At 34.9% G+C, this 19,570-nt stretch overlaps 1 protein-coding gene across 2 annotated transcripts in view; it reads left to right on the top strand.

Moving 5' to 3' along the window:
- Positions 1–19,570, top strand: part of LOC131693704 (protein FAM117B-like) — a 51,185-nt gene that overhangs the window by 20,090 nt on the left and 11,525 nt on the right. For both annotated transcript variants that reach the window (XR_009306303.1, XM_058981774.1), the window contains 3 exons: positions 13,549–13,893; positions 13,978–14,129; positions 14,199–14,444. Coding sequence is in view for 1 of the 2 variants with exons in the window: in XM_058981774.1 (XP_058837757.1) it covers positions 13,549–13,893; positions 13,978–14,129; positions 14,199–14,444 (743 nt within the window). In the remaining variant the exon portion in view is untranslated. The remainder of the gene's footprint in view (positions 1–13,548; positions 13,894–13,977; positions 14,130–14,198; positions 14,445–19,570) is intronic.

Here is a 19,570-nt window from a genome sequence, read left to right as displayed (position 1 = left end):
GTTCCTTCCAGACAACTTGGAAGTGTTCGGTGATTATTTCTAGCGGTTGTAGATAGAAAAATGAAATACAAAATTCGATTTATCGAAATAATGTTTGGCTTATTTCAATGGATTATTACTATATTGAACAATAAATAGGCGACAAAGAGTAATCCACAAACAACAAACCATAACTTTTAAAGTATTCAAAATAGATATTTGAAGTCTTCAGTAAAGTTATTCGCAAAAGTAAGAGCTACAAATTTGTTGAAGGCATCATTTCGATATAATCACTCCCAAGAAAATTTGTGAAAATATCTCACTCATAGGGGGATTAATCAGCAAAAGCACAATACCAAAAGAAAGGGCATATTGTCTCCATTAAATTCTCCGAAGATACTATTGACCCAAAATAATCCGCTTTGGCGTTAATAATAGATTACATGTTTTTGGTCATATTTCTGGCAATGGGAAATGATAAAAATCTTTCGTCCGCATTTAATGTTAAATATCTCTTTTGATAATAGTCCGATTTCAACAATCCATAGCTTATTCGAAAGGTATTCGTTAAGGCTGTCTAAAACATATAAATTGGTAATCTATATTGTCAATTTCGGCAGATAATTCAAAAAAACTGCAAAGAACGCCATTTTTACGCATTCAAACCTTCATATCTTGGAAACTAAACATCAGAATCAAAAACAAATTAATAGCGTTCTTACTGTTTTTTAGCTCTTTCATTTAAAATTGGTTTGGATAAGATCGGTTCAGCCATTGCTGAGAAACACGAATTGTCCGGTACATACACACACAGACACACACACAGACTTTGTCCCAAATCGTCGAACTGAGTCGATTGGTATATAAGACTCGGCCCTCCGGGCCTCGGAAAAAATCTTGAAAGTTTGAGCCATTTCTATACATTTCTTTTATAAGAGATGTAAAACATTACATATTGAACATATAATTATTATAATTATGTATTCTATCGACATCATACAGGGTCACAATTTTATTATTTATTTTCTTTTAAGTTAAGCTACATTGTGATCAAATTTAGTACTTACGTTGGCGACTTTTATTACTCACTTATGCCATAGTCGAAACAATGTACAATGTGGGTTTGGGGCAACTTTTCTCTGGAGGAACCCTCACTGGGCTTCGGTGATGAGCCTAATAATTAATGCTCAACTTGCCCAACATAATAAACTGCAACGCGTAGTTTTTTAAGAAATTTCATCCACGCGAGCCACATCACCAAATACCTAAAAGTAGTTTAGATGCATTTTATAACTATTTCTTTCCGTGGTTAACATATTTTTATGTACTCAATAGTATAGATAATCTATACTTCCTACTTTATAGATCAATTTACTCTACCTTAACATTAACCATTCATACTAAAAATAATCTATATTTGTGCTCTAACTCCATCTATCTTTGCTTGACTTATTTTTCCTTTTATTATTATATCTTAAATTAGATTCATACTAACACTCACTAACACAATAAATTGCATATTCTCATACACACTCGCAATCTCTCCCATTCTAAACATACAAATGCTCGTGATCTTCGCGATAACACAAACCTGATCACAAACGCGAACATGCAATTGCAATCATCCACACATTCTAATTCCCGCGATGTTGCCAACTTTAAAATACTCCGGTAATTTAGTGAATGTTTTAGCACTTACAAATGTACAATCGCGGTCTCAAGCGTCAACCCACCGCTCGCGCGATCATGAATCACTCTCGTCCGGAATTCTTTACCCTCGATTCTAGCCTCATGCCTTCTGTTGCACCAATAAAAAATGACGCTTATATACACAAACACGTTCCATGGCGACACTACCGAGAACTCTAGTGATAAGGGAGAACTCACTCTCTTCTAGCATATGAACCCGTACACTGAAAATTATGTATCAGATTCACGGTCCGCGCAATCATCTAAATGCACACGAATATGCTAATGGGCATACGATTATAGAATTTATACACGAGAAGTCACATGCACGCGACAAACACGTTAATATACGAATTCTCGAGCCTTTCGCGATCATCCACGTAACTTATACCCGCGATCTCGCAAACATTATAACACCTCGGTGGTAAGGTGAATGTCTCAGCATCGGGGTGTTTTAAAACGCGGTCTCAAACGTGTACGTACAAAATCCTGCGCTCGCGCGATCATGAATCGGTCCCTTCCGGAAGTTTTTATCCTTGGTATCTGCAGACTAGGTTCATGCCTTCAATTGCACCAATTAAAAAAGAAAGCTCTCATATCCACTGGACAATACATTCAATGGTAACATGGCCGGGAAATCTAGTGGTATGGGGTAACTCACTCCTTGTCAGAATGTGATCCGTACACCGAAATCTAAATATCAGAATGCCGGTTCGCGTGATAATCCAAGAAAGCACGCGATTATGTCAATGGCCACAGGGTTACAAAATCGAATTTACACACGCGAAGTCACGTACACGCGAGCACACGCGACAAACACGCTAACATACGAAGGCTTAAGCCCTTCGCGATCATCTACCTACGCCTGCGATCGCGTAACCTTGATAACACTCCGGTAATAAGGTGAACGTTGAAGTTCTTACGAAGTTACAAACGCGGTCTCAAATGCGAACCCGCAAATGTCCGTGTTCGTTCATGTCGGGAAATCTTTGCCCTCCGTTCTAGCAACTTAAGTCCATACATTCAGTTGGACCGATCCAAAAAAATCAAAAAATGACTGGGAGCTCTAGTGATATGGAAGAACCCACTTTTTTCTAGAATCTGAACCGTACACCAGAAATCAAGTATCAGATTTACGGCCCGCACGCGATCATTCCAGGATACACGAGAATATGCGAAAGACACACGGTTATAAAATAGAATTTATACACGTTATTTATATAGTTACGTACATGCGACATACAAACGCACACGCGATTGAACACGTTAACGTACAAATACTCGAGCTCTTCGCGATGATACACGCGATCGCGATGTCTGCGCCCACACATATCTGAATTGTACAATGAATATAACATTCCGAATCGCGGCCCGCTGCAATTGGTCTTATGCAGTGTTTTAGTAGGTGACATTGCCTGTCTCGGAGCCCTTCCGAGAACCTAGCTCTACAGCCCCAGCAGGACAATTTTCGAAAAAAAGATACATTATAATGTACAAAAGTTTTGATCAATTCGCTACACCCAAATTTCTAAAACAAATCCGCAAAAAAGTGTTTTTTTTCACGCTGAAACTCTTTACCTCCCCCCACCATAATGCATATTAAATTATTTAATCCACTACCCATCCTTTTCAAAAAATTATAAACAAAATGGAACAAATTGAAAAAATGGTTTTTCTTCAAAAATTCGATTTTAATTGCGTCAGAAAAATATTTACCGTTAGAATTTTCTGGGAAAGATGAATTAAAGACTAGATAAATTAATAAGCTTTGTTTGGAGAAAAACACAATTAAAGTGTTCACAACAGTTTCAACCAAAATTGATTTATTTTATCAACTTCAGGAGGGAGATCTAGTTGGGCTGGTACTGAAGATTTATTCCTTAAATGTTCATGTTTCAATATATGTGAAATGAAAGAAATCAATTTTTTCGAGAAAAGAAAACTCCTATGCTTTCTTAACCATATTGTGCCTAGTAGGCTCAACGGAAAAAAAACAAGTGTGTAAATGTTTGATCATTTTTGTGCGACTTAATTTAAGAATGATTCCAATAGTTTTTCTGGTAAGAAGTTTTGTGAAAAAGCGCTGTGCAAAATTTCAAAGCGAGTGCTCCAGCAGATGTTGAGTTATGTAGTACACCGCAAAACTTATTCACAAACTTATTTATTATGCCTTCGGAGATTCGCTGTCACACGCTCAATTTGAAATTTTCAATGCAAAGATTAAGAAAAAGATCATTCAGATGGTGTATTAGTATATGTAAATTGAATGAATACACTAATGTGCTCTGTATCCCCAAAAGAATTGCTTTTAAAAAGTACCTCGTTTTGATGATGGTGTTTAAGGTTAAAATTCTACGTCCTTTGAATTATCCGCAATACGTCAGACATTTGCCTCAACTCAACCAATTTCTCAAAAAATAAATTCGAATCTAGACCGGATTTTCGTTTCAGCGACATTTTCAATTAGGTTCGATGTACCAATAGTCGTATACTACAAAACCAATAAAATTATATTTTCTGAGTAGAATTAACAAGGCTTAATTTTGTCAGGGCTGCAAAAAAAATCATTTAATTAAAAATGTTGGTTGCAAAAACTTGGAACCTCTTCCAGACATTACGAGTAAAACCCACACCCATAGGAGTAAGATCAACATTCCCTCTAAATTTGTAGCTGATTACGTAGTAAAGGAAAGACAATTCGTAAGCGTATTTTCATAAAAAACCTAAGGTATAGGATTATTTCATGGTATTGATATTCTCAAGTAATCCGTCATCATTGCAACCATCAATGTAATTTCATTCAGTAAGAGAAGATACATATCGTCGCTGTTGTGCTATCTTATGACAAGCGCCATTTTGCACATTTCGATTTTTAAAGTTTAAGATTGAATATTTAGAAAAACTTTCAAATGGTATAACCAATTCGAAGAAGACAATTGATGCTTCTATCTATTCTGTATTAGTCTCTCAAATATTACGAAGATCAGTAGACTATGCTGCGAGTTTTTACTATAAATGTAAACAAAAGTCACACTCACACGTGTCATAGGTGTGTATTGATGACAAAATTTGTACGACGTGTCATAAACGTGCATGGGAAATTTTCTATAGAAAAAAATCATCAATTATAAACTTTTATTCATATCTTTGGTTACATTTGGTCTATAAATAATCGGTGAAATGCATTTTGAAGGAAATGAGTCAGGGAATCTAGAAAAAATAGTTGTTTTTGGTTACAGTGTTGCCAAATATGCTACATTTCCAGTTTAAAACTTAAATGGCATTTTTCTCATAATTCATGTACTTTTGTTTTGAAAATGATTATGTGTTTCTCAGATAGTTATACATATAAAAACATGAAGATAATTTGAGCCAATCTCCAGACGCAGCCATTTGAAGCAAAAAATTACAAATATCACAGCGCGTTTCTCGCTATATCTCAGTAACCAAGCAGAATGTCAAAATTCTGAAAACGCCACTTTGTAGAGAATTGTTAGACAAGTAATGTGGCATATCTAACTCAGTTTACCCCAAAATGGCGTTTTTCATAAGATAGCACAACTGCGACGATATACCAACAAAACCTAACACCCAGATGAGCATGAACGTTGCTGTTGTATATTTTGCTTATTTGTATGACATTTGACATGTGCCCTCAAATGCTCTACACACCGAACAATATGTCGCAGTTAAAAATAAAAATCAACTTAATCTACCTAGCAGTGAGATGAGACATTTCTTACACATATCACTATCATTCATTAGTTTCCAGAGCTCGTTCATTAGTTTGCAGCTCTTAGTTTTGCACGAATAAAACCTCGAAAAAACTGAATAAATTATAAAAAATTAATAAAACGAACAAAATAAAAAATTAAGCAAAAAATCAAAAACTTTAAATTCATAAAATGAGTACAATAATTAATATAGGGTAAAGTGCCTATTTTCACCATACTAAGGGTGCATCACTAATTCATTAAATACTCGGCCTACAATCAACGGAAAGCGTACAAATTGGCATCAACAGCTTTGCTTCGTTGTTAAGAACCAAGATAATAACACAAATGCGCTGAAAGCAGTGAAATTCTCGTGTTTGAGTGCAACGAAAACTCGAATCGAACGCCCCTATTGTTGCGCTACTCTAACCAACGCCTTCAAATGGGTAGGGTAATAATAGAAACATGGCGAAAATAGGCTCATCACCCTAAATCAAATTAATAAAATACATCAATCAAATTAGATTAGCTCATTAAAAGAAAAATTAGGCAATATTTAAAAATAGAATAAATTATGTTGACTCCACAAAAAAAAATTAATGAAAAAATAAGTGAAATGACTGATCATGAAACTAATAAAAATAAAGAAATGAACAAAATGAAACGAATGAATCATATGAATCAAATGAATCAAATGGATCGAATGAATTTATTGAATCCAGTGAATCAAATGAATAAAATAGATAAAATGAATAAAATGAACGTTCAATTTGTTTTTGGAACTCAAAGTTGTCTTTTGGTCACATATTCCAGAAAAAAATAGTACAGTACACGTAGATACGCGAAATTTGAAATAGTAAAGTGAAACAATGTCACATGCGGTTTCAAGCTCCTTAAACAGAGAGCGACAAGGAGAGAATCCGTTTCGTGAATGAGACAGGTAGATATTTCAAAATTTTCATTTGTATTGAATTAAATAGTGTGAAGCTATGCTATGTCGATAGCATAAAAGTCGTTCAGTTAATTATAATGCAGTCTCTTTTCAGTCATCCTTATAGCTTGCATATTGTTTTGTTTGGAATTTTCGTTCAGGAAATATGGGTAAATGAGTACTATACGAACCAATACTATGAAAAAGAAATGGTTCAAATTTTAAGGATTTAGTTTGTTGGAAACGTAAGTGGTCGTTGAAAGTGTCACTGGACATAAAAACTGCTTTTGATGGATGGTCATGCTTGAAATTACAAGTAGAGGTGCGCGCCACGCCGCGCCAATGATTGCATGTAAAAATAGTAAGTACATCGGCGCGACGCCGATTTTTACCTGAAATCGGCGGCGCAGCGCACACTTCTAATTACAAGTCTTAAGTTTCTGCTAATAAATATGTTTCTAATTGCATTATCATGAAAACGGTACCTTTAGAATCATATGTTGCTGCACAGTAATATGCATCGCAAAAATGTAGTCAGATCAAACGTTTACTGTTATTCAACGCCTCCCTACTAATTGTGACTGCCATTGAAACATCAATTGAATTGTACTCAGTATAGAGCAAAAATGAACAACGAAAAGTTAGAAAAAAACATTGTACATCGAGAATGGGAAACTTCTTTTCCCGGATCTAATTCGTGGATAGTTTTGGGTTTTGATTTACTATTCTTCATAGTAGTTCATACCAATACAACGAATATATATTCTGAATAACAATATCACAAAAAAGGTGTTCTTTCTTTTCACATGACATGTTTGAGCATGTTTCATTCAAAATTCAATAGAGATACGAAGTTTAAACAACGCACGTGGAACGTCTCTTTTCAAAATTTTCATCTTCGAACATCCATATTACCCAGTTAAGTTAAATATTTTTCTAGATAGCCATGAATTTCCTTAATTATAGTGTATATAAAAGCTCTGGAAAGAAACTGAATTAAATTGGAGTTGATGTCGTATTCGATTTTGGTCGCCTGCCTACCCAAAGCTCAATGTTTCGGAAGGATATTCCATTCATCTTGCGGGTGTGAATATAGTTATAGTTTTCTCATAATACAAACATTTTGCAAATTTTCTCAGGACTACAAATATTTTATTTATCAAGTAGGATGTACTATTAATCTTGTTATCACGAGTGGCTCTCTCCTACAACAAAATGCAAAAAAACTATGTACAGGGTAACGACAGACCAAAAATAGTTTTGTCTTCTCAAACATCCTCAATAACATCGCACACATGGTTGGACATTAATAAATATTTCATATTAGCAGATGATCTTATCACATAACGTTGAAATGGATAAAGAACACGAGCACGAAGGAAGAAAGAGACAAAGAGAGTGAGAGAGTGTGAGCAAGTAAGAAAATGTGTGAGAGAGAGAGTGAGAGCGAGAGACTGAGAGCAAGTGAGCAAGTGAGAGAGTGAGATAATTAGAGAGAGAGGGGTAACGTGTGAGAAATGGCAAATGGTGGTTAGTGCTGTGACCTTATATTTATGAGTATATTATGCAATATATTTATTCCTTTACACCCTTATTATAAATAACGCAACTAGTAATTTTTGCGCCATGACCTGTATAACCTAAATCTTGCAAAAGAAACCAAATTTTCGCTAGAATTTTGTGATTCAAAAATACAGTTGCTCTCGGTAATGCTACGAGTATAATTATATGAGAAATCTTTTATCTCACTACTAGGTAGATTACTTAATGATCTATGAATTAATACACCCTCCATCATCCACCTCACGGTTGAATACAACGCCTAATCCAAGAGATAAATACATGAACTCTAGAAAAATTTCGCTATGAAGTCAATTCACACATTATATTGTCTTTGAAGAAAACTTACATATTATTTTTGGGAAATATTTTATATATTAATGAAATAATTCAAAGAATTCCTTGAATCACATAGATGTGTTTCCGAACCCCGATATTCGAAATCGGTTTAGTTTCTCCTCTAAAACAGCAGTAAAGCAATACTATGTATGTAATAGGGTGGGGCATTGTTAAATGGAAAAACGTAATCATAACAACATCAACCGAGCACAGCAATTTTTTGGTTCCTTTTAGGGTTCCAAATAATTGTGCAAAATTTGGGGTCGATTGGTTTTGACCCGGCGTATTGCGTTTGAAATTTGTATGGAAATTAGTATGGGAAAACCTTTTTTGCATTTTCAATTCTTTCAATTTCATAATTAAACGAGTGCAGTTTTCTATCATAAACGGTTTAAGCGTTATTGACATTTTAATGCGTCTTTCACGTTACACAATTTTCGCAGTGAGTTTTGAGGTTACCCGACAAAATTGAAGTTTTTTTTCCCGCTGGCTCCCAAATTTGCGTGAACATAGTTCTAAATTGAAGCTTGGAAATCTAGGAAGAGTTAACCATGTCACTTTCCTGAATTTTTTTTTCTTTCGATTTTATGGGGTATTTTCAATGATCTGTCACGTTACAACCAAAATCTGTCACGTTACAGCTGTTTATTTTTTATTGAAGGAAAGATATCTGGGTATTTACATGAAATTTCATGATTATTTTGAAATACATGTTGTTCTTGTCGAAAAAACGTGAATAACATGTAATGAAAAAATGTAATTTCACTAAGTAATACTTTATGTTATGAAAATTATGAAAATCTAAAATAACTTTAAAACGACTGTATTTTGAACAACTTTTCATGAGCATTTTGAATCGAATTGACATTTTGAAGTACATTCTATAAGTAAATTATTTAAAGTTATTGCAAATTAGACGAATTTTAAAAATATCTTTAAAGTTTTTGTTAAAAAATCTTCTATTGATTTTCTCCAGAACACAATAGAAGGGGAAACTGGCTAATTCGGACCAAGTAAGGGTTTATGAGCTATAGAACTGGAACGTGTCAACCGATTCACAAATAAATGTTTTTCTTGAAAGCCTGATCAATTGCGCATATTTTATTCTAAAGCAACTTTTGCGATCTTTTACCACATTTTGTATAAACGGGTCTGCGCAAAAGTATATGAAAGGTTCGAATTACCCCAACCCTGTTCCAATTCGGACCACCTATTTCTTATCGATTTTTCGCAATAGAAATGAATTCCTTTTTTAGCCTAAGTTATTCCTATTTGATTTTCACTAAATTTCGAATTATGAAATGAAAATTCTCTTTGATATGTAAAACTTTGTAGTAAATATACAAGAAAAAGTAAGAGCTCAGGCCAAATTACCTAAAACAGGTTATGAATATAACGTCGAAATCTGTCAACCGATTTGCGACAACTTATGTTTTCCTGAAAGCTCGACCGACTGCGCACATAAAAATGTCTGAATTGGACCAATTCATATTCTAGTATTCACACACCGATTAAACGAAAGCAGATGATAGTCTCGCCCAAAACAAGATATTAAATAAAAGATATTATCCGGCAGATCCAAAATTACGACAATTAACTGTTGTTGCCAAAAAATATCTTGTTGTGTTTATATAGAAAGGTTATGCAATCGCTCTAATAATCGTTAACCTAATCCCGGCCCGGAGGGCCGAATGTCATATGCCATTCGACTCAATTCGTCGAGATCGGAAAATGTCTGTGTGTGTGTATGTGGAAAAAAATGTCACCTCTGTTTTTCAGAGATGGCAGGACCGATTTGCACAAACTTAGTCTCAAATGAAAGGTACAACCATCGGCTCATGCTATTGATTTTGTTGTTGATTGGACTTCTGGTTCCGGAGTTACGGGTTGAAGAGTGCGACCACACAGCAAATTCCCATATAAACTGAAATGAAAAATTCTCAAAGGGGGGGAGTAAGGGAAAATTTTAAAATCGAATTTGTACTTTGGATGCCAAATGACTTTAAAATGCATAAAACTTTGAGATTTGATGCAATCTAGAAATTTTTTTGACAGAAATGGACTTTTTTGACTTTGGCACATTTTTGCCTTTCTCATATATCTCTTATGCAATCGCTCTAAAAATCATCAACCTAATCCCGGCCAAATTTTTTTGGCTTGTATAGGCTTAGTTAGAAGCATGCAGTAAGGGGGCTACTTTAAAATTATAACTAGTTTAAAATTTCTGAACGGATCTTCCTCCTTGATTCGCCGCTGGTTTCAAGCGATGTTTCAGTGTCGACAAATATTTAGTATCTCAAAATCGTCGATCCATTGTATGTGCTATGTGCAAAACGTACTGAATATGTAATATACGTTTCCAACATTGTATTGAACATAATGAGCCATGAAATCGTAGTTTGGACAAATGAGAAAGGCACAAATGCACCACTAGGTGGATTAAAACAGGTTTTTTTGGCTTACACATCATTAAAGCCTCTAGCGTACGCACACGAAAACTGAATTTTTTTTAATTTGCAATTATATTAAAAATAATTCTTTTGTATGTTTGATAGTTGTGAATAATTTATGAAAAGGGCGTATTTTCATTACTTAATATTTTTGTTGAAAGGAAATATCAAAATATTTTGTAAGATTTTTCTTAAGAGTATTTTCCTTTGAAATGACATTTAGTATCGTATTGTATTAGAAAATTTTAATTATGCCTGGCTGTACTATGAAATTTAAATGCATAGTTAAAGTTGTTAAAAATATTTTTTTCCGATAGTTTCCTCATAATGCAATTTCAGGTCGTGCCATAATCATGAACAAGTTTTAATAAATGAAAGGCATGAAACATTTTTTGGACTTGTAGTATTAGAAGATATATACATGCGGGAAAAATCAGTTAGGCTCAAAAAGCGATAAAAAAAAATTTCGTCTGTAGTTGCCATCTTCGGAGGCTTGACCATTTATATATCCACTGTTAGCCATAAGAAATAAAAAGTTTTATATCAATTACTATCCTTTTTTGATTCGACTGTTTATGTTTTTGAAAATAACGATTTTGTATGTCGATACAAAACAATGCTTCTGGTAGAGATTTTTTTTATCGAGGCGCACGAAATGGAGATTTCTGCAGCAGAAGGAAGTTTACCGGGTTGTGTTTCATTTGTCATAAATATTTTCGGAATTTTTGGAAAGTAGGTATTTCAATAATTCATGCGTTATTTTTTCCTGTTGCCACCGAATCAATGCTGAAAGTTATTGAGTGGCAGGCAACGAATTGACTAATTTCCACCCCGTTTCTTATAAAACTGACCAAATTTGTTTTATTTTCATAGTTGAACGTAGAAGAAAACAGATTGATCAGAATAGTAAAATCTATCTCGATCCTAAACCTAATAATTTTTATACTTTTGGAGGAATCGATTCTCCACAACCACTCAAATGAATAGTATTCCTTGTGTATCTCGTCAATGCAGCAAACATTTACTTCGGCTAATTGCCTGAAGAATTTCGAAAAGAGTGCGCGTCGAAGTCAAAATGCGGGGTTATTGAAACTGAAATATAATGGCAAATGTCAGTGTAAATACAATTTTACATTTTACACAATTTTGCGTTCCAAAAGGAGGACCCCTGAAATAATTGTACTTCCATCTGATTGCTCATTCTCTGGCGTTCCGATAACACACAGTATATGGAATAGTATGGAACCAGGGTAATTTGGCGGCTTTTCTGCTTTACATAGTTTTGTCTTTAGAAATAAAGACAATGCAATAAATACCTTGATAAAATTCAGAGATGTTACCAACAGTATGCCTTTTGCATACGTGTTCTTTTTAATGATCTGCCTTATTCAATGCGGTAAAAAATGAAAACTGAAAACACTGCCAACACAGCCCCCTACTGGTTTCCATTTTTTTTGCAAATTTTGCAAAGAAATTCTAAAAATCATGTTACTGCATTTTCACAAAATTTATGTATTGAAAAAGCTCGTTCATCAGGATGACTACAATTTTATTTCATTGAAACTACAGGACCCAACAATATTTTTTTCTTATCTGTAACAATAAAATGCCTAGCATTATGGTAACATAATTTCTTAGGTTCTCATGTACAAGCATATTTCCTTTTTTCGTGAACACCATGACGCCCAATTAGTTTCACATTTAGTTTAATTTTTTTGAACCATTTTGCATCGCTAAGCATTGAATCCCAATGTTACAAGTGCAGCTTCAATTCAACCTTTTCAACACATCCCCGGAGCATCACCATGCACACGGCGACAGCTATTTATCAATGAACGTATTTCAGCCGCAGCATCGAGGGTATGTATCGGTGTGTACGCGTGTACGTTCAGTAGCGAATACATTTAGTAGAAGGATGACTGCTAGGAAAATGTTACGTGCGCACACATACAAACGGAGGGTGCCGTCTAGTCGCAGTATTTATCGAGTGCAATAGAAAAAAAAAACAATATTTGCATGAGGTATGAACAACATAATTTTTATATCAGAGTTGGTTTCACTCTGTTTTGGAATCACCACAGGCTTATGTTAGAGAGGTGCGAACAAAAGGCCCCAGATACACATATCCATTCAACTATTCCTGGTCATAGTGTCCTTGATCTTCAAATGAATGCAATCACGACATCGGCTCGCTCTTGTTCTCTATTTTTATCCACTTGTTCCATGTTTCTCTTTTTTTCAAATATATAGGATGGATTGCGCATACGCTCTTACACGTATTTATTCTGCTCTCTTCTCGTTTGGAAATATCCTTGTTGGTCCCAGTATCCGGCGCTGTATACAGCTACTCTACAACCTAAAATATGCAGCCCTCTCCCATTTAAACTCTACTAGAGCGCCACCGGCATTACTATTATACAACCCAGCGTTGCTCACACCTTCCATCATCGCTACTGTGATGACATTCGAAGGACAGGCGAGAAAATCACAGTGATAATCGATTGAACAGTTTTCCGCTTTCAACCAAGTGTAATACAGCCAGACTCTACGGTTTTGCTGGTTTCTGTTTTTCATACTTTCCTTCTTTAATTTCGCACATAAATTAGCAGTTGGCATCTTTTATACTAACACCTACATTTTACCCACCTAGATCATTCCTCATAGCAGCGTAATTCGAACTAGGATGCGGGACTGATTTTCGCCTGGAATGTGTTTGGTCATAGATAGAAATCCATTCCGGCTGGCATCTATTTCAATGGAACACATAGATTAAAAGGTTTTCCAAGCATAAAATTTTCTTAGAATCTGGGACTGTACAACTAATATAAATTAATTGTGAATGTAACTTTTGACAGTCAATAATTTTGTGTTCATATATTTTCGACAGGCAAATTGCTGACACTGAATGAAGGCTCGATGCGTCGAACGGCATCACTCGATGCGCTATATTTGCGACCGGTTCCAACGTGGAATCAAGCGGCTTCTACTCTGCTCCAGCTTGATAAGGCAACGCAAACAGACGAATCGTTTCTGGAACGCACGCGAGGCACCACATGGATGCCCAGCACTGGTACTGGAACTGGTCCTTCGGTGGATGCCTCACCGGTAATCACTCGTTCCGATGTCACGACACCGACTGATTTGAAAATGGAAAAAGTGATAAGACAAAGACTGCAACGCACACATCGCGGTGAACATTCAGTTAGTTCCCAGACACTTAGTCCTAATCATGGTATGTTAGCATAATTGATGTATGAAATGAAATCTCGCAGTCATGTAGTGATTGATTTTTTAAATTTATTTCACTCATTTGCAGCTAAGGCAAGTCCAGTTTCAATACCTTCACGTACCTGTCCACCTGTTCACATGCGACCGATGAGAAGTTCAGTAGAAGGATTGAATCAGGAAATAGAAAAGTTGGTTCTCTACACCGGTCAGTCGCACGCTTGCCGATCTGATCTCGAAATGGTGAGCGTACATTTCACATCGATTTCTGTACTATTTCACTATGATTACTACCAAATTCATCATTTACAGTATTCTCGTGGTACACCGGAAGGACATCGAGCTCCACTGGCAGAGTTGTTCCACGCCGCCAGCGGTGGATCAGCTACACTAACTAGCGATACACGTTCTGTGAATACTCAAACGCCATTGGGCGATACGCTGTCATCGGACGAAGGCAGCCAGAGTACATCACCTGACGAGGGTGCAGCCGTTACGAGTGCATCGCCAAGAATCAACAGATTTTTAGCCCGCGAACCGCCGGATGGTTGTGAAAAGGTTAGTGCACAAGGCTGCTTACAGAGTAGACGTGCGGATGGCATATTTGATAGATCGATAGTCTTGTACGCAAGCCCATTCGCGAGGAGTTCCGAAAAGAATAACTCTAAGATTATGTCATCTATAATCGAAACAAAAATAGATGATTGGGGAATGTCTGTGTAAAACTTTGTGTATCTTGTCAATGCAGGGGATATTTACTTCGACCAATCGCCTAAAGAATTTCGAAAATATGATTTTGAATATGGAATATGGAATACGCGTCAAAGTAAAAACTGAGACTGAAAGATATTTGCAATTGTCGGTTAATATACAATTTTATTAAAAAGACATTCAGTACGAACCGTTGAAGTAATTGAATCTACATTTTGTGGCGTATTTATACATACCGCCAGCTTACCCCGAATTGGCGGGTTTTCCGCGTCATAAATTTTTGTTTATAAAAACAAAGACAATGCAACAAACACTTTGATAAAATTCAGGGATTTTGGCACACCAATCAACATGGGGAACATGCCATTTGAGCCAGACGCTACAGATTCCTGGCAACAGCTGCACGTTATATTTTGCAAGATCTATCTACATCAAAGCGGTAAAAAATGGAAACGGAAAACACCGCAAACTAACCTCGGCCTCCCCTATACATTTTTGTTTAAAGTGAGTCAGCGTCTACTTTCGTGGTAGTCGTGGGATACGTGGTAAGTGAAATAAGAATGTAATTGACATTTCCACAATTCTATTGAAAAAAATTAGCTAATGAATCATAGTTTGGATAAATGAGAAAGGTGCAATTGTACCACCAGCACCACCAGCAAAAAGTTGCTAAATTATTGCTTGTTGCACTATACAACGCAGTTTTCCGTTATGCGTTATTTATTGTCGATTGTCGTTTCGGGAGATTTTAATTTAGAAAAATATAAAATGGTAAGCTTCGTCTTATATCTGATACTGAACAAGCAACACTTGAAAGTACATACATGCATTGGCCTCTTCCAGAGTAGCAATTACAAAAAACAAAACGTGGGTGTTTGCCGGTAGCCTTATGAAACGTGTCATAAAACTTCAAATCGCCATATCTCTCGTATCTCTCGATGGATCTTTTTGAAATTCACTGAGAAGGTGTTTGGATACTGTATCTTTCGAATGCCGTATGCAAATTTATGGTCATTTTTTTTAATAATGGTTTTAGACACACCGTGCACAGCTTCTAGTATGTAGTGGCCGGTTTTTTATTAGGGGAAATTTCGGCACTGCGACCACTATTCAGGTTATCTTTTGTGGCTGTCTCTGTTTGCTCTACATGTTACAAATTTCCTGAATCCAATGTAGTTAAAAGCGAGTTGTTTGTTTGTACATACAACTTTTTTTTCATTACAGTACAATACTTTTGTCAATACTCTCTAGTATTGACAAAAATATTGAACGTGTAAGGGCCGCTTTAGACGTGCATTACCTCACGGTGGCTCGCGAGCTGGTCTACGTAGAGGAACATAATCAGCCATGAAGGCTTAATCACAGCAGTGAAATATTCAACGGCAATATCTTCCGTATCCTTACGGCTCAAGTTACCTTTTTAGCATGAGTTAGAATTGAACGCACGGTAGTATGCGTAGGAAAAATGTGTTCAGCTTTGCCACCAGATTAGCCATATAAAACCTTAGCAATTGGGACCTTTGACCGATAAATTCTTTTACATCTACTCACCTAAACGAACGATTTGCTTAGGTAGATCCGAATTTTGTCCCGGGTTCCCCTACTAATTGATCTGTAAATGGCTTGTTAAACGTACTTCCCCTGTAAACAAACTTCAATATCATAACTACCATCATCGGGGGCTACTTTACGCCAAAAATAGGATTTTTTGTACATTACATTCAACAACTACAATCACGAAACTTCCAATTTGAAACTGTTTGATGTTTTACTTATGGCATAAGTACCTCCAAAGACAGTTAAAGGACTTAATCGGAAAATTATCTTGAAAACTCAACGTAGGGGTTAGGTACTTTAAACATAGAATGTGTATGCAAAGTTTGAAATAAGTCGATTTAGTAGTTTTTGAATAATAGTTAATAGCGCAGTTCTTCAATGCTGTCCCAAAAAACCTTCGTCACTGAGTCGCATGTCGATTTTTGCATGAAAAAATTACAGAATGTTATTGAAATGCACAAAAGTTTTGATCAATTTGCTTCTCCCGAATTTCTAAAAAAATCGCGAAAGGTGTTTTTTACGCTGTAACCCTTACACCTCACCCCCCCCTCAAAATCTAATCAAAAGATGCACTCACACGTGTGATAAGTGTGCATAGATGGCAAAATTTGTATGTGTCATAATTGAGCGACCGAAAACAAAAGTTGCAAGGACAGAACATGCTTCTTGAAACCCGCTTCAAATATATTAGAATATAAAAAACGGATAAAAACTTCAAGCATAAAAATCGGACTGGGACATTACTTTGTAAGAGTCGGATAAGAAAACCTTCAGCAAAAAAAACGGAAAAGAATATATCCGATTCTTACAAAGTAGTTTTTGATAGCCGACTTTTAATCTTGAACATCAAGATATAAGGATGCTCCTATGAACGATTTATTTATTTTTGAACGATTTTTATGCTGGAGGTTCATCCTTGCCGAGTTTTACGGGTGAGAGCTATACAGCGATTCTTATGCTGGAAGATTTCTGTCCGATTTTTATGCTTGAAGTTTATTTCCGATTTTTGTATTCTAATATGTTTGAAACGGGTTTTGCGAGGTATGTTCTATCTTTGCGACTTTTATTTTCGGTCGCTCAATTGTACATGGAAAATTTTCTATACAAATAAAGCATCAATTATTAACTTTTATTTATATCTTTGGTTTAATTTCATCTAGAAACAATCGGTTATATGCATTTTGAAGAAAATTGGTCAAGAAATCTAGAAAAATAGTAATTTTTGGTTATAGTTCTGTTTAAAACTAAAACTGCATTTTCCTTGCGAAACATGTATATATGCAATTGTGTTCTTTAGCCATTTTCAAACAGGAAAATACCTAAAACTTTAATATAACTTAAACCAATCCCAAAGTGATTTGATGATGATTTCTATATATATATATATATATATATATATATATATATATATATATATATATATATATATATATATATATATATATATATATATATATATATATATATATATATATATATATATATATATATATATATATATATATATATATATATATATATATATATATATATATATATATATATATATATATATATATATATATATATATATATATATATATATATATATATATATATATATATATATATATATATATACATATTTAACACCCCATCGTTGCACCCCCCCTTGTCCCAGTAAATTAAAAAAAAATTAATGGCGATATTAGTTATACCCCTTTAAAAAACCTACGTAGCATGACATGACATCCTACCCCCTGTCCTCACACATCATCACAAAATACAAAACTCCCCCCTCCTCCATATAATGCTAAGTCATTTATGGATGATCCCTTTTTTAATCTCACACAGAAATATCGTTCTGAAAACCTACTAATTGCATAACCTAAGGCTATTTAATGGCATTTAACGGGCGTTTAAAGATTTTGAAATCAGTGTGATTGCAAGGGAAATTTCAAACTGATTAACTCGAATAATATTGTTGTAGAAGTTTGACTACACTACTACTTAAACCACCACAATTAATAAATAAAAATAAAAAAACGATCTACTTATTGTTAAAAATCTGAAATTTTCTTGTTGACATGGTGGTTTAATGCTACTTTGACTATTTTTGAATTTTGAATGATCTATACATTTAATTGTCTAACTAGTGGTGATTTGTTTAATGAGATCAAACATATATCTGTGGTATTTTCGCGAACGTTCGGATGGCGCTTTTCATCGTGTTCCTTTTTTCTAGTCAAATAATTTATTGTCTTTTCTCTGTGGAAGTGTAATTGAGAGTGAATACCCGAGCAAAGTCGAACATCAAAATTACAACAAGTAGAAATCATATTTTGATAATAACATCAAATATAAATCTTATTTTGCTTTAGATTTTTTAAATATGGCATTAAATTTTGATCTCATTTTGCTATCCTTGTTTCTTAGAAGAATTTTCCATGTTTATAGGTAATTCTTTGGTGAAACATCAAAGTGAACACATATTTTGTGATCAAAAAAAATTTCAACATCTCAATGAGCTTTCAATTTACTCTCACTGATAGCAGAATTAGTTTTCTGTATGATGTCATAGCACAATTTTGCTGCTCTCCATTTTGATCTTTTAACCGTTAAAACGACCAAAACGACAACAACCGACCAAAACGACAACAACCTTAATCATTTGCCGAACATCACATCAAGTTTAGTTTTCAATTTATTGTAAGACTCTGCTTGGGTAGCGTGTGTGCTTTGCGGAAGTTAGCCGGATGACAGAAAACGCATAAACGAAACGCACAGCTGTCAAAGTGACAGACCGCCCCATTAGGAATATAGTTACTATATTCATACAGGGTGGCGATTCCTGGAAAAAACCTGGAAAATCAGGGAATTTCAGGGAATTCTATTTGACCTGGAAAAACCTGGAATTTTCAGGGAATTTGTAATCAAATCAGGAAAAAATTTCGACCGGGTGTTAATATTTTTTTATAAATGTGACTGGAAAGTACTGGCTCAAATATTCAGTTGAACGCACTTACTCCCCTCGACACATTTTATACTAGGGAGAATAACAATATTTGATCCATCTCATAATTACAACTTCTCACAACAATGGTTGTATGGGTCATTCCCTGTCAGATTTACAACCAAAATTTGAATTCCTTCGATTTTTTAAAATTGAAAAGTTTTCATACTCTTTTGATTGCATGTATATCTGTCTTAAAAGCAGTTGTCAGAAGATGCCGATTGGGTGGAGTATACATCACTGAATCATTTGATAACTCGTCACTCAGTTTGCATAACATCAGCTTCTATTAAAGATTTTTCTTGGGTATATGTACAACTTAAATTTGGTAATTAGGATTATAATTAGGACAATATACTAAACCCATCTGCTGGAGTTACTGTCCAAAATTGGAATGCGTATCAGAACATTTCGATGGAATGTT

The sequence above is a fragment of the Topomyia yanbarensis genome, chromosome 3, assembly GCF_030247195.1.
Source record: "Topomyia yanbarensis strain Yona2022 chromosome 3, ASM3024719v1, whole genome shotgun sequence".
NCBI classification, from domain to species: Eukaryota; Metazoa; Arthropoda; class Insecta; order Diptera; family Culicidae; genus Topomyia; species Topomyia yanbarensis.
Note: the sequence above shows the minus strand (reverse complement) of the source record. Positions and strands in the feature narration are given on the sequence as shown.